General features: G+C 47.7%; 7 protein-coding genes across 7 annotated transcripts; 5 read left to right on the top strand and 2 right to left on the bottom strand.

Moving 5' to 3' along the window:
* Positions 1-30: 30 nt before the first annotated feature.
* MGYG_03023 (thioesterase) lies at positions 31-595 on the top strand (the record flags this gene model as incomplete). Its single annotated transcript, XM_003175452.1, has 2 exons — positions 31-102; positions 188-595. 2 exons carry the CDS (start codon positions 31-33, stop codon positions 593-595), a joined length of 480 nt encoding a protein of 159 aa, XP_003175500.1.
* Positions 596-924: 329 nt separating this feature from the next.
* MGYG_03022 (transcription subunit 2 general negative regulator) lies at positions 925-2,659 on the bottom strand (the record flags this gene model as incomplete). The annotated part of the gene is made up of 5 exons (XM_003175451.1): positions 925-1,017; positions 1,087-1,441; positions 1,519-1,847; positions 1,954-2,018; positions 2,098-2,659. 5 exons carry the CDS (start codon positions 2,657-2,659, stop codon positions 925-927), a joined length of 1,404 nt encoding a protein of 467 aa, XP_003175499.1.
* A 345-nt stretch (positions 2,660-3,004) lies between these two features.
* Positions 3,005-3,422, bottom strand: MGYG_09006 (hypothetical protein; the record flags this gene model as incomplete). Its single annotated transcript, XM_003175450.1, has 2 exons — positions 3,005-3,165; positions 3,410-3,422. 2 exons carry the CDS (start codon positions 3,420-3,422, stop codon positions 3,005-3,007), a joined length of 174 nt encoding a protein of 57 aa, XP_003175498.1.
* An 842-nt stretch (positions 3,423-4,264) lies between these two features.
* On the top strand, positions 4,265-5,287 carry MGYG_09005 (mitochondrial 54S ribosomal protein YmL4; the record flags this gene model as incomplete). Its single annotated transcript, XM_003175449.1, has 3 exons — positions 4,265-4,616; positions 4,683-4,849; positions 5,069-5,287. 3 exons carry the CDS (start codon positions 4,265-4,267, stop codon positions 5,285-5,287), a joined length of 738 nt encoding a protein of 245 aa, XP_003175497.1.
* Positions 5,288-5,773: 486 nt separating this feature from the next.
* On the top strand, positions 5,774-7,644 carry MGYG_09004 (hypothetical protein; the record flags this gene model as incomplete). The annotated part of the gene is made up of 8 exons (XM_003175448.1): positions 5,774-5,819; positions 5,911-5,935; positions 6,010-6,069; positions 6,133-6,160; positions 6,217-6,562; positions 6,618-7,169; positions 7,233-7,490; positions 7,550-7,644. 8 exons carry the CDS (start codon positions 5,774-5,776, stop codon positions 7,642-7,644), a joined length of 1,410 nt encoding a protein of 469 aa, XP_003175496.1.
* A 563-nt stretch (positions 7,645-8,207) lies between these two features.
* Positions 8,208-12,107, top strand: MGYG_03020 (chromosomes protein 2 structural maintenance; the record flags this gene model as incomplete). Its single annotated transcript, XM_003175447.1, has 6 exons — positions 8,208-8,234; positions 8,316-8,356; positions 8,467-10,624; positions 10,677-11,051; positions 11,108-11,781; positions 11,843-12,107. 6 exons carry the CDS (start codon positions 8,208-8,210, stop codon positions 12,105-12,107), a joined length of 3,540 nt encoding a protein of 1,179 aa, XP_003175495.1.
* Positions 12,108-12,708: 601 nt separating this feature from the next.
* Positions 12,709-13,410, top strand: MGYG_03019 (hypothetical protein; the record flags this gene model as incomplete). The annotated part of the gene is made up of 2 exons (XM_003175446.1): positions 12,709-12,996; positions 13,081-13,410. 2 exons carry the CDS (start codon positions 12,709-12,711, stop codon positions 13,408-13,410), a joined length of 618 nt encoding a protein of 205 aa, XP_003175494.1.
* Between the last annotated feature and the right edge of the window lie 730 nt (positions 13,411-14,140).

Genomic DNA, 14,140 nt, shown 5'->3' with positions numbered 1-14,140 from the left:
TCTACCTCTACACCCACATCTACATCAAAAATGGCGGCAGACGAGTTCTCAGAGCGCATGATAGAGGCGTATGATGCCATAGTCCTCGATCCTAGAAACACAGTACGTCTATACTCCCCTCCACGTATGTAGTAGGACGCCGGAGATGAGATAAATTCCCACGTCGATATAATTAACCCGCATCCAGGGCTACAGCTGTGACATATTCCGCAAACATGTCCGCTTTGGATCAGCGACTTCCGGTCCTCCTGCCCGCGTCACCTTCATTGCAACCGTAGCTCCGGAGATGTGCAATGGCCTAGGAAACCTGCACGGCGGATGTGCCACGACCTTAATTGATGTCACTTCATCGGCGCTGTTGTTTGCCTTGGGAGGACATTTCTCTGCCGGAGGAGTCAGTCGGTCACTTAATATTACCTTCCTACGACCTGCGCCAGAGGGAACGGAGATTTCCATCAATTGTGAACTTGTGCATTCTGGGAAACGGCTAGCATTGCTTCGGGCTGATATTCGCAGGACGGATACGGGGGATTTGTGTGTTTTAGGAGAGCATGATAAGGCCAGTACGCCGATAGATGCGCAGATGAAGCTGTAGCGGACTTATCCGTAATACTAAGGGGATTGATTGATAGTTGTAAAGAGTGCGTATATAGATTAGGGATTTTGGGGATAGAGGGAGGGAGTCAAGTCCTTTTCTTTATTTATTTCTTTCTGGTTCCTGGAATTGTTATCCATTCAAGCCTATCTACAGAAGCTTTATTCCTATAGTACGACCCTTTTCCTGTCTGTAGAGACGCCGAAGGCATCCTCAGATAATAAATTATCTGGTCAGACGACATGCATTAAAAAGAAAAACAAGAGTCATCATACACATTCGTAAGCCTGTCTTGGTACGCCGGCATCTGCTGAAGAGGCTTAAGTGGCTTAAGTGGCCTGGGGGAAGGGGATTCCTCGGACAATGTTTCTGCCCGGGTCGAGACGGTTGTCCAAATCGGCATAGCGAAGAATAAATTCACGCTGGACAGTCAATTAGTTGATATTCAACACATAAACACATAATACAGTGCATGGAAGATGTATACTCACTCGGACTTTCTTCCAGCTGCTGGTATCCCACCAGAGGTAGACGCCACGCTCGCTAATGCCTCTCTCAACCTCAACGGGGTTTGGATAGGTGTCGTCGCGCGTCAGCCATGCGCGTTCAACCTTGTGGTAGCGCCACTTTCGGCCCATGAGCTCTTCTGCGACTAGCTCCTGCATGATATCACGCGGCATGCTGTAAAAGATGTAGAACAGAGTCTCATCGCTGAAGCTGGGTATACGGGTCTGCAGTGGCTGGACATTGGCTACGTTGTAGCATGCAGGCAGAGTAAAGTCTGGCCGTAGCGGGACAGACACGTTAGATGAGATGAAGGGTGATGCAAATGTTTGATGCAGTGGTCTTTTACATGTGCAGAGTTAGCATGCAATGGCGCGTTGACTGGAGTAGGTAAAATGCGTGTATAGATGGATACGTACTCTTGCTGGTTCAGATCCAGTCCAAGACTCATTAGATCTTGGCCGATAGCGAGGCTCGCAACGTCAGGGCTGTCACTATGGATCATCCGTAGAAGTCCGGCTAAGCCGAATCGATCGTGTTCGCTCATCTGGGAGAGCGAGGCCTGCTCAGCTGTCTGGCCGGCTCGGGAAGGATCATGGGCCTCATTTTCTGCCTGTGCCTGTGCCTGCACCTGCGAGGGCTGCGGCTGTGGCGGCTGCTGTTGCTGCTGCATCTGATCCATGCTGCGTTGGTTCATCATGGATGCTTGAGCTTGAGCCTGAGCTTGAGCTTGGGTTTGAGCGTTGTCCTGTAGGTTTTGTTAGTTGGCGATCTCGTTAGCCAATAGGACGCGTCTTGAAAGGAGGAAAGGGCGAGCATCAAAATATTTGTCCTATACTGGGAGAGCCGCCTACCTCGTGATCTTGCCCAATTATACCGTTTTGGTTCTGGCCAGCTGGTAACCGCGGACCTGGCGTGCCTTCATCCAATGAAACAAACATAAGAACATGTATCCAGTGTATTCAAAATGAGCCAAAAGTACGTGTCTGTTCACTTACCGGATGGACCTGCAGCTGCAGGAGATGCAATTCTACTGGTATCTTGCTGGTTTCCAAGAGATGAACGCGTCTGAGCAGAGAAGCCAGTGAATCCCATAGAGCTAGCATAGTTACCAACTGCTCCTGCTTGGTCAGACTGTTTGCTCAGAGGAGGGAAGTCGTCGACACTGCCGGCCTGTTGCTGGCTGCCGCCTGACATTTGGCCCATGGCCTGGACACCGTTACGGAAATCATCAAGCTGGGTGACAAACTGTGTTGTCGAAGGGAACTGGTCCTCATGGCCCTGAGCTTGACCCTGGGACTGTGCCTGCTGAGCTTGGAGCTGAGACTCCCGCGAGGGAGCTTGAGGGGGAACAGGGGCTTGTGGTTGTCTCTGTCCGAGACTCTGTTGAATCGAACGTTGGCCTGCGTTGCCCCAGATGGCCTGTCCGGGGGTTGGAGTGGTGTTCTGCGGGCCACTTGAGAGAGAAGGGAATTCGCTGAGAGACGCGAGATCGAGAGTCAGCACCTTCTGTGCCTTGTAGCTGCGGCCGGAATAGCCAAACTTGGTATCTGCCTTCATGGCGAAGGGTATCAATGACAGCAACTGTGGGATATCAAGCTGGCAAGGCAGATGTTGCAGGAGGAAGAGATGAAGTAGATGAAGGAGAAGAAAAGGAGAAAAGGAAACAACAGGAGGATGGCCTTTGAAAGGAGGACAAAGATGGTGCCGAGAGAGGCGTCGCTACTCACGAGAGGTCAAGGGGAGCAGCGGGCTGTGAGCCGCTTACGCTCTGTGCAAAGGAGCCCATGGGATTCACTGGTCTCTGCTGGCTGCTTGGTAGGCCTGATGTGCCTCCCATCGGTACTCCAAAGCCCCAGCTGGCAGAGGTGCCGCCTATCCAGGACAAACAAAGGGGAGTTACAATTAGCCAAAGGTTCCATCTCCCATATAAGGTATTCCACCGTCCTCACCCATCTGACTGTTTGGTAACCGTCCGGATAATAGGGCAGTGTTTGCGGTTCGGTTCTGTGACTGTGGCTGGGCGGGAAAGCCTGACATGCCTCGGATAGGCTGCTGGCCTGGTCCTATAGAGCATTGAGAGAGAGATATTAGCCATGTGTACTCTTATAAACGGTGGGGACAGGAACATATAGGCTGTGACATCTGGCAGACGTTTCCTGGAGCCAGGATATATGTTGAATAGGTATCCATTCTTGCGCAGAGACAAAGGTTCGGCCTGGCAGCTCAAAGGGAAGAGCTATCTTTATACATATCGCCCAAAGATGGTATATATAAGGCAGCATTCAAGCATAAGGAAGATCTTCCTACCTGGCCGATTCATGCTGGCTGAGGGAGCTTCTATGCCCGCAGAGTGTGCTAATAGGAGGAGAGACGGAGGTAGCTAAGGGACCACAGTTTAGGACCAGAAGGATATATATTTTCGCGCGATGTCAATATCGGTTTCCTAGAAGAGTTTTGGGTGAATCTTGTGTTGTTATAAGCTTGGGTGTGAATGTCAGTTAAAATTGGTTCTTCTTTTGCCTGCAACCTTTGGCTTCACATCAGGAAGAACTGCGATAACCAACTAGCAGAGCACGGACCATCAAGGTAGAAGTTACTTGTCGATGATATTCACATAGAACTTCTTACTCTCTACAGCGTACATGTTTTAAAGACGATGTAGAGGATGCCACGGGCAATAGCAGGGCTTCTACAGGATAATTGCATCTTTATTCTACTTTTCTGCAGCTATGAGATGGCTGCTTGCCTACGTCGAGTAGTTAGTTACAATTGTTACTCCGTGCAGCAAGCGACCTCGCCTGCTTTCATAGAGTACTATCCTCCAGCCACCCAGCATCGCAACTAGGAATAGTAGATCATCTGCCCCATCCTCGACCCGGGGCTTGCTCCCTTTCAAACACGTTCCTCGTCCATCTCCATCTTCTCTTTATTATCCTATCTTTCTTCGTCTTCTTCGTCGTCTTCTTCGCTTCGTATTTCTTCGACTGCAGGGATCCGCTAGAAACATTCACGTGACGCATCACATGACACACTTACTTTTTCTTTAGTGCTGGCCTGAGTTTTTTCTCTTTCTCGTCAACTTTTTTTTCTTTCTCCAACAAACAACAGGAAGAAGTCGAAGAAGTGAAAAACCTCCTTCGACCAGCTTCAAACAGCTTTAAGATGCGTCCAAAAGTATCAATTGCTCACTTGGCTCGCCAGGGAGGCCTCTCGCTGGCCGAGCTGCCTCCTCCCTTCCTCGCTCCCGCCCTTTACACTCCTATAATAACAGTCTCACAATCATCCAAATTTTCTACCTCTGCCTCGTTCCAAGACCGGAACAAGCTTCGTGGAGTCTCTGCTATCCATAGAAGCGGACTTAAACATCGTTTGGGAGTGTCAAAGTACCAATTGCCAGTTCCAGAGAACCCGACAAGACATGAGCCACGCGATGTCAACCCCGATCACGGTCTCTGGGGGTTCTTTCTTCCAAACAAGGAGGCTTTTCCTACCCCAGAGCAGGAACACGCGCATGGTATGGGCCTCTCATGATCTCTATTTGTGTCACGCTCAACATTTATTAACCAATTCCACCTCGCAGGCCGCGCTTGGACTGTTCAAGAATTACGCCAGAAATCGTGGGATGACCTCCACTGTCTATGGTGGGTGTGCGTAAAGGAACGCAACCGGATTGCCACATCCAATAATGAAAGAGACAGACTAAAGGCTGGATACGGAGAGTACGAGGCCGGAGACAGAGACAAGACGGTAAGCATATCACTCTCCCCTTTTATTCAACCAATGCATTTTTTTTTATGATGAATCCCATTCACTCGCCGATATGAGTCACGATTGGGACTGCTTAAACCCTCTCGACATGATTCTACTGGGATAATTTTTATCTGATTACTTGTTATTCCTCTGCGATATATGTTGTCTACATCAATTTTTGTTTGGGTCAATGGCTAACTCGACATCAAACTACAGATCGTCGTTACACAGAACAATATCAAGCATGTTCTGAGGGAGCGATGGAACGCCTGGTCCGAGGCTCGTGACTTGTACAATGACGGCTATAAACCAGAGCAAGACGAACTCCTAGAAACTGCCGAGTACCAGGAGGATCCAATGCCTGCAGAGGTGCCGGTCGAGGACCTTAAGGCCGGTGAAACAAAGTCGAGAAGTCAGCCTGCTGCTTCTGTATGAATCTAACGGCAATGTTTCCGTGCTTGCTTTCCTCATCCAGCTTTGTTCAAATGTATAACACTCATGTATAACAACCATCACCTGTGGCTGATGATGTACACTACTATTTAATTGAACAGTTAATGTCTCTAAACCAAGAAGCCACGCATGCTCCAACAAGAGTAAGACATACTTATTACCAGTGCGGAGTATTATCCTCGCTTTAAGCACTAATTTCCACCTCTCTTGACCGTCTGCCCAGGGGCTTTTTCACGGGTGCTCTCTTGGCTGCTGGCCGTTTCGATAGCACCCAAACTAAATGCTCTTAGCGTTAACTTTTTTTTGCTGGCATCCATGTTGACTTGCTAGTTACCCATCTTCACCTCTTCTCTCTCCTTCTCCCCAACCCACATCTCCTCCAAGCTTCTACCATACCTAGCTTTCAGTTTCTCTACCTCTCTTCTAACCCTCTATCTCTCCGAATCAAGCAAGAAAGCACCTCTCAAGATGGAGGAAATGTCCCCAGAGTATGACGTTATTGTGATGGGCACAGGTAGGACTACGGAACCCCACCTCGCTCGCTCCTATTCATTATGTACTGTTGGTTGTGCTGAACTGTCCCTGACTAACTTGTTGCTCCCTAGGCTTGACGGAATGTGTTCTCTCAGGGTAAATGAACTTGTTATCTCCTGCTGATGAAGCTGGCCGGATTGTATGCTAACAGCAATATCATCGGTACACAGCGTTTTGAGTGTCAAGGGGCAGAAGGTCCTTCACATCGACCGAAACGATCACTATGGCGGGTTCGTGCATCCAAATGCAGCTTTCAGACTACGGTTATATACTAATACATGATGAATATACAGTGAAGCAGCCTCCGTTAACATAGAAACTGTACGTAACGTGAAGGAGCCCCTCCTTTCACCGCCAAAGCTGACACAAGGGGTCAGCTCTTTCGAAAATTCAGGACTTTCAACCCCGATGAGAAGCCATGGGCGAAGTATGGCAGAGTGAACGATTGGAACGTCGACTTGGTCCCAAAGCTCCTCATGTCTAATGGAGAGCTGACCAACATTCTCGTCTCGACCGAAGTTACCAAATACCTCGACTTTAGACAGATTGCCGGCAGCTACGTTCAACAAGGAGATGGACCAAAGGCCACTGTTGCTAAGGTCCCCTCAGATGCCGGTGAAGCTCTCCGGTCCTCTCTTATGGGAATGTTCGAGAAACGCCGTGCAAAGAAGTTCCTCGAGTGGGTTGGAGAGTTCAATGAGGAAAACCCATCCACTCACCAGGGTCAGTAGACAATTCCCAATAGAGACGTTAAACGCGGCTACTAACAGAATACTAGGGCTCAACATGGCCACTTGCACCATGAAGGATGTATACGACAAGTTCTCGCTCGAGACTACTACCCGTGACTTTGTCGGACACTCCATGGCTTTGTACCAGTCTGATGACTACATCTCCGAAACCGGAAAGGCTGCTGAGACCATCAACCGTATTCGACTGTATGTCAATTCCATGGCTCGATACGGAAAGTCTCCCTACATCTACCCGCTTTACGGACTCGGAGAGCTCCCTCAGGGCTTTGCCCGTTTGTCTGCCATTCATGGTGGAACTTACATGTTGAACGCAAACGTCGATGAGGTCATGTATGAAAATGGCAAGGTATCCGGTATCAAGGCTACTATGAAGGAGCGAGGCGAGCCCGGTGAGGGATTCACCTTCACCACCAAGACTAAGAAGATCATCGCCGACCCTTCGTACTTCCCTCAGAAGACCAAGGTTGTTGGTCATTTGTTGAAGGCCATCTGCATCCTGAACCACCCCATCGAGAAGACTGACGACAGTGACTCTCTCCAACTCATTATTCCTCAATCACAAGTTGGAAGAAAGCATGGTATGTCCGTCCTTTCCCACCTTACAAACGCGCACCTTAGCTAATCCCACTCTCTTTCCCAAGATATCTACATTGCTATGGTTTCGTCTGCCCATAATGTTTGCCCCAAGGGTTACTACATTGCCATAGTCTCTACCATTGCTGAAGGCGAGGCCAACCACCACCTCGAGCTCAAGCCAGGTCTTGACCGCCTAGGCAAGATTGAGGAGATGTTCATGGGACCTGCTATCCCGCTCTACGAGCCGCTTGAGGATGGCAAGAACGATAACATTTACATCTCAAAGAGCTACGACTCTACGAGCCACTTCGAAACCACAACCGGTAAGCTATTCTCCCCGCCTTAACCTTTCTTGGCAACAATGTAACTGAGGCCTTAATAGACGATGTTCGGGATATCTATGACCGATGCGAGGGTCATAAGTTGGTCGTCGAAGGCCTTAAAGAGGGAGAAACTCTTGTTGGCGAGGAACAGTAAGTATACATGAGGAAATGCTGAAGCATTTGTCGATGCACTGGAACGGGACGTAAAATGTCTTCATGTTCCTCTATGTTTATACCGACATCTATCACAATCATCTTATTTGGAGGTAATGCAGGGTTAGCCAATCCTAAAAGGGGGATGGATTTTAGCATAAGAAATTCAATAGTTCTGTGCTGCTTTTTATGTTTTTTTTTTTTTTTTTTTTTTTTTCAATATCCTCCACTTCCACCCTTCTAAGCATTCCATCTTTCCCGTCCGTTAGTCTACCTATCAAGAAGAACGGGTGGGATTAGGCGGCTGGCGGTTAAATCACGTGAAAGATGAGGTCACCTATTTTGTTCTAGCCTAAAGAAGACAAAAGTAAATACACAGCGAAGTTCGAGTTGCGGCCAAAAATCGACGTCAGCATCGCATAACAAGCAGCGTAATAGAACACGGCCATTCGTTTGGTTTGATTACTCGGATTTTTCTTTCTTTTATGCGCTTCATTTTTGGGATCCTTTTTTTCTTTGCAGAATAAGACGTGGTTGAGGTGCAAGGCCTAGCAGGACGCGACGATGAGGATTATCGAGGTCATCATAGATGTGAGCGCAAGAATAACCCGTGGCGAGGAAATACTATGAAGTGATATGAATTCAATTTGGCTAATTTTATGACTTAAATAGGGATTCAAATCCTATGCGGTGCGGACGGTGATATCTGGGTGGTGAGTTATCGGCCTGTACGGCGTTTAGGGAGCAGTTTTGCGTACCCCACCATGCGCATTCTCGCTACATTACTGTGACTGCGAAGCTGAAACTTGGTTTCTATGGATAGGGATGAGTCCTTCAATTCTATTACCGGCCTTAACGGCAGCGGTAAATCCAACATCCTTGACAGTATATGTTTCGTGCTCGGAATCACCAACATGAGCACCGTTCGAGCTCAGAACCTACAAGATCTTATATATAAACGAGGCCAGGCCGGAGTCACCAAAGCCAGCGTCACAATCGTTTTCGATAATCGTGATAAATCGATATCGCCCATTGGATTCGAGGAGTATGCCACAATTTCGGTCACCCGGCAAATCGTCCTAGGTGGAACGAGCAAGTACTTGATTAACGGCCACCGTGCACAACAGCAAACCGTGCAGAACCTTTTCCAGAGCGTGCAATTAAACATAAACAACCCAAACTTCCTGATTATGCAGGGTCGTATAACGAAAGTCCTGAATATGAAGCCCGTTGAGATCCTGGCTATGATTGAAGAGGCTGCAGGAACCCGAATGTTTGAGGACAGGAAAGAGAAAGCCGCGAAAACAATGGCGAAAAAGGAGATGAAGGTTCGGGAGATTGAGGGATTACTGCAAGAAGAGATCGAACCAAAGCTAGAAAAGCTGAGGGGCGAGAAGAGAGCGTTCCTTGACTTCCAGCAAACACAGAGTGACCTTGAACGATTGACGAGGCTTGTTGTTGCCCATGACTATCTCAAGTATGGAGAGCGCTTACGCCTGAGCGCAGAAGAAGTCGACAAGCGAAAACAGAAGATTGAAGATTTGGAGGCCAATGCCACCAGGTTGAAGGGGGAGATTGCTAATCTGGAAGAAGATGTGAAAAAGGTCAAGGAGGCCCGCGATAAAGAATTGAGGAAGGGAGGGAAGTTCCAGGCGCTGGAAGATAAAGTGAAGAGTTATTCCCATGAGATGGTTCGACTGTCAACATCGATTGACTTAAAAAAGTCTAGCATGGGCGAAGAAACGGGCAAGAAAGAAGCCGCAGAAAAAGCACTTGCTGAGGTTCAAGCCAACTTGAAAGGGAAGAAAAAGATATACGACAAACTCCAGGCACAATATGACAAAGCTAAAGCGGACCTCGATGTACAGACAGCTGAAGTAGAGCAAAAAGAGGAACTGTTACAGACATTACAAACCGGCGTTGCCTCGAAAGAGGGCCAAGGTAATGGCTATCAGGGACAGCTTCAAGATGCTAGAAATCGTGCCAGTGCAGCCGCCACAGAACAAGAGCAAGCGAAGCTTAAGATCTCTCATTTGGAAAAGCGCATCAAAGAAGAAGAACCAAGAGCGAAAAAAGCTGCGGAACAGAATCGAGGGCTATTGAAAGACCTAGAATCTCTGAAAAGGCAAGCTCAGAAACTTGAGGGAGAACTTGCGAAACAGGGTTTTGAGCCTGGGAAGGAGGAGAGGATGTACGAAGAAGAATCAACCCTTCAAAGGACGATACGTGACCTCCGAGGCGAAGCTGATGGCTTGAAACGAAGAGTCGCAAACATCGATTTCAACTACTCGGATCCTTATCCTGATTTCAACAGATCTAAAGTCAAGGGCTTGGTTGCACAACTGTTCACTCTTGACAAAAACCACTCTGAAGCAGCAACTGCCCTTGAGATTTGCGCTGGAGGCCGTCTTTATAATGTGGTTGTCGATACTGCGGAAACTGGCACAGCACTTTTGCAAAACGGTAAACTTCGAAAACGAGTAACGATTATCCCTTTGAACAAGATATCTGCATTCCAGGCATCGGCTGAGAAAATAGGGGCGGCTTCCAATCTCGCCCCTGGAAAGGTAGATCTTGCGTTATCCCTGATAGGATATGATGAGGAGATTACTGCTGCCATGCAATATGTTTTCGGCTCTACTTTGATTTGCCATGATGCAGCAACTGCGAAGAAAGTGACCTTTGACCCTGCTGTTCGCATGAAGAGCGTGACTCTAGAGGGTGATGTCTATGATCCCTCAGGGACATTATCTGGCGGCAGTGCTCCAAATTCAAGTGGAGTTCTCCTTATCTTGCAGAAATTGAATGGCATTATGATGGAGCTGAAAGCCAAGGAGAGAGCTCTTCATATACTGCAAGATACCATGGCCAGGGAAAAGAAGAAAATGGACCTTGCGCATTCAACTAAGCAAGAACTTGATCTTAAGATCCACGAGATTAAGTTGACAGAGGAGCAAATAAATGGGAATTCATCATCTTCTGTAAGTACTACTAGCACTGAACTGGTTGAGTAGCCGGCTGACATTCCACAAGATCATTCATGCTGTGGAGGAGATGAGAGAAAACATTACGCAGTTGAAAAACGATATAACTGACGCTAAAGCTCGTCATGCTGAAGCATCCAAAGATATCAAGCGCATTGAGAAGGACATGAGCGAGTTCAGCAACAACAAGGACAGCAAGCTTGCGGAACTTGAGTCCTCACTTGAGTTATTGAAAAAATCTCTTAGCAAGAACTCTGGTTCAGTCAAGACCCTCCAGAAGGAACTCCAAGCAGCCCGATTGGAGTCAGAACAGACTGGGAGCGATCTGACGACCGCTGAAGAACAGTTGGCGGAGGCTAACCAGATCTTGAAAGCTCAGATGGAAGAGGTTGAGGAATTGGTGAAGGAGCAAGCACGAGTTAAGGTGAGTATCCTAGAACTTCATGCCAAGGAAGGTGAATGCTAATATTAAAATGGTAGGACAAACATGATATTGCTCAAGCCCATCTTGAAGATGAGCAAGCGCAACTCACCAGGTTCGACGATGAACTCCGGGACCTAGATGAAGCTAAGCAGTCCAAAGCTGCACGCATAACCGAAGAGGCTCTGGAACTGCAAAAGCTCGGCCATAAACTTGAAAAGGTTTATAAGGACCAGCAAGGCGCAGCTCAACTTGTGACTAATATGGAGAACGAGTATGAATGGATTGCAGATGAGAAAGACAGCTTTGGCCGACCGAATACACCCTATGACTTCAAGAATCAAAATATTGCTGAATGCAAAGCGTCTCTGCGAAATGTCACAGAGCGATTCCAGGGAATGAAGAAGAAGATTAACCCCAAGGTTATGAATATGATCGACAGTGTTGAGAAGAAGGAGGCTTCTCTCAAGAACATGATGAAAACAGTCATCAGAGACAAGAGGAAGATCGAAGAGACTATCATAAGTTTGGATGAATATAAGAAAGAGGCTTTGCATAAGACTTGGTCTAAAGTCACCGCGGACTTTGGCCAGATATTTTCAGAGCTTCTTCCTGGAAGTTTTGCCAAGCTTGATCCTCCTGAAGGGAAGGAGATTAGCGATGGTCTTGAGGTCAAGGTTAGCTTGGGTAAAGTATGGAAGCAGAGCTTAACAGAACTAAGTGGTGGCCAGCGGTAAGTTATTCCAGCTGTAAATATTTTCTGTAGCTTCTGCTAATGCTTCGTTTTAACACAGGTCTCTGATTGCATTGTCTCTCATCATGGCGCTTTTACAGTTCAAGCCCGCCCCGATGTATATCCTCGACGAGGTTGATGCTGCCTTGGACCTGTCTCACACACAGAATATTGGTCGGTTGATCAAGACGCGTTTCAAGGGCTCGCAGTTTATAGTCGTCAGTTTGAAGGATGGAATGTTCCAAAATGCCAATCGGATATTCAGGACGAGGTTTAGTGAGGGTACCAGTATGGTTCAGGCACTAACTCCAGCAGACTTAAAGTGAGAGTGCCCCTCATATGGTTGGTACCTTTTTGGCCTTTTCCTTTTTGGCGGATATCATTTCATGGCTTGGGGGGTTGGATGTTTACTGGCATTGTATGCGGTTATGTACCAAGTGAATGAGGCTCTGACGGTCTGCCACCAGGCCTCTTTGATGAATTTAACGTTTTCAACTCGAAGCCCTGTATAGACATACTTCTTTTTTATATGATAATAGGGTGACAAACTGGCTGTCCGCGTCTAATAACTAGTCCAAAAACCTTGTCAATAAAATAAGCGCAGAACTTAAAATGATCTGTTTGCCTCGAGGCTCCTCCCAACACATCAACGCCACACCAAGATTCATAGTCAGCAACAGCCGTATTAGCAACTCCAACCATCCGTCAGGATCACCAGTTCAGATTCGATACCCGTGGAGGAGAGGATTAATACGTTCGTTTGTGATTTGCCTCGGACTATTCTACTACCTTCAACATTCTTGTCCTACCGAAATATCTCCGCGCGTGACCCCCTTAAATTCCGCTGAGCTGAAGTCGCATTAGCTATTGCGTTTCTAATCCGTGACACCTCGCTGAGATCCCGTATATCCTCAGATGCCGTCATTCATGGCCGAATCCGAACCGTCGATTAATATCCCCTCCCTCCTTACTTTCGCTGTCGTCTCGTTCTTCGTCTTCCGGTGGTTTTTCTCATCACGCTCGTCGTCCCAGGATGGCGGTAATGCGCAGGGAGGGAGAAACCGAACTCAGACAGTCGACCCTGTACAACTAGACCACCTAGCTCAGATGTTCCCACAGCTTACCCGGAGGGAACTTATGTGGGATTTGCAGCGGAATGGCGGGAGCGTGGCAGCCACCACGGAGAGGATCTTAACAGGAAGAGGATTAGAGACGGTGAGTTGGAATCAATAACCCAGGTCATGTTCTGTTCTACTATGTATGAAACCCTACTGACATGCGAGTTATCGTTATTTGTAGCCTCCTCCTACGTTCCAGCCTCAAATACCAGCCGCTTCGACCCCAACAGTTGAAACTACGTCTACTGCCACTGAGCAGACAGCAAAGCAAGTGTCGACCAACCTCATTGCACGATACAACCTTCAATCAAAGATAGACAACGAATCAATGGGAGAATCGGGAATTGGTGCCATTTCTAGTGACTCAACGATACTCCGACAAGAAAGTGCCTGGTCGCGTGACAAAGACGAGAGACAGAGGCTGATGCAGAAACGACGGGACGAAATGATCCTTACGGCTAGAAGGAAGATGCTACAGAAAGATAAAGCTGCAAAACAAGAGCAGCAGTAACAATAGTATTAGCACAAAACCCCTTTTCTAATTTCTGTTTCTTTGGCCACGCACGAAATGACGATCCACCTTCCATTTATATTTACAATCTAGCGGCATTGGAAGCGATTAGTTTATCCGACCTCAGCATTTGTAGGGACGGACTTGCAAATATATAATGACTTGCATCTCAAACCAGGAATCGATAAGTTCTTACGCATGCACAGATATAATTGATCAATTATATTATAGGAACCTTTTTCCATTCAGAAGATATGCGTCTTTGGGATAGAAAAGCGCGTTCAAGCTGTTTGATGAAGGCCTTATGAGCCGGCATCCCTAAGGGTGTCGTATATAAATCCCAGAGAAGGAGTCTGAACAGTTGCCTGAGTATAAATGCCGGGTGGAAATGAGCTCAAAAGTCCTTTCGAGGAAGGAGACTTCTTTTGTTTCTTCCACTGCCCAGTAAAGTGCCCAGGGAGGGCTGATTTCGGGCAGCTGGTGACCGCTAGAAGTAGCCTTCGTAGCTATGCGTTTGTTTGCCGTGGATAACACTGGATAAATGATTGCTTGGTATACTCCATGGAGTTTGGGCCTCCAGCTGGCAGGGTGTCGGCTATATCCCATCTATTGCCCAGCCAACATGGACACTGGCTCCGCAGTGTTTGGCTGTGGAGAGGCTGGTTATTCATAGGGATGAATCCGGGAGCCGAGGTAGGGTTTACGGCCTTTCGTAATGGGTTGTGCACAT

The sequence above is a fragment of the Nannizzia gypsea genome, genomic scaffold (assembly GCF_000150975.2).
Source record: "Nannizzia gypsea CBS 118893 supercont1.2 genomic scaffold, whole genome shotgun sequence".
Classification (NCBI taxonomy): domain Eukaryota; kingdom Fungi; phylum Ascomycota; class Eurotiomycetes; order Onygenales; family Arthrodermataceae; genus Nannizzia; species Nannizzia gypsea.
Note: the sequence above shows the minus strand (reverse complement) of the source record. Positions and strands in the feature narration are given on the sequence as shown.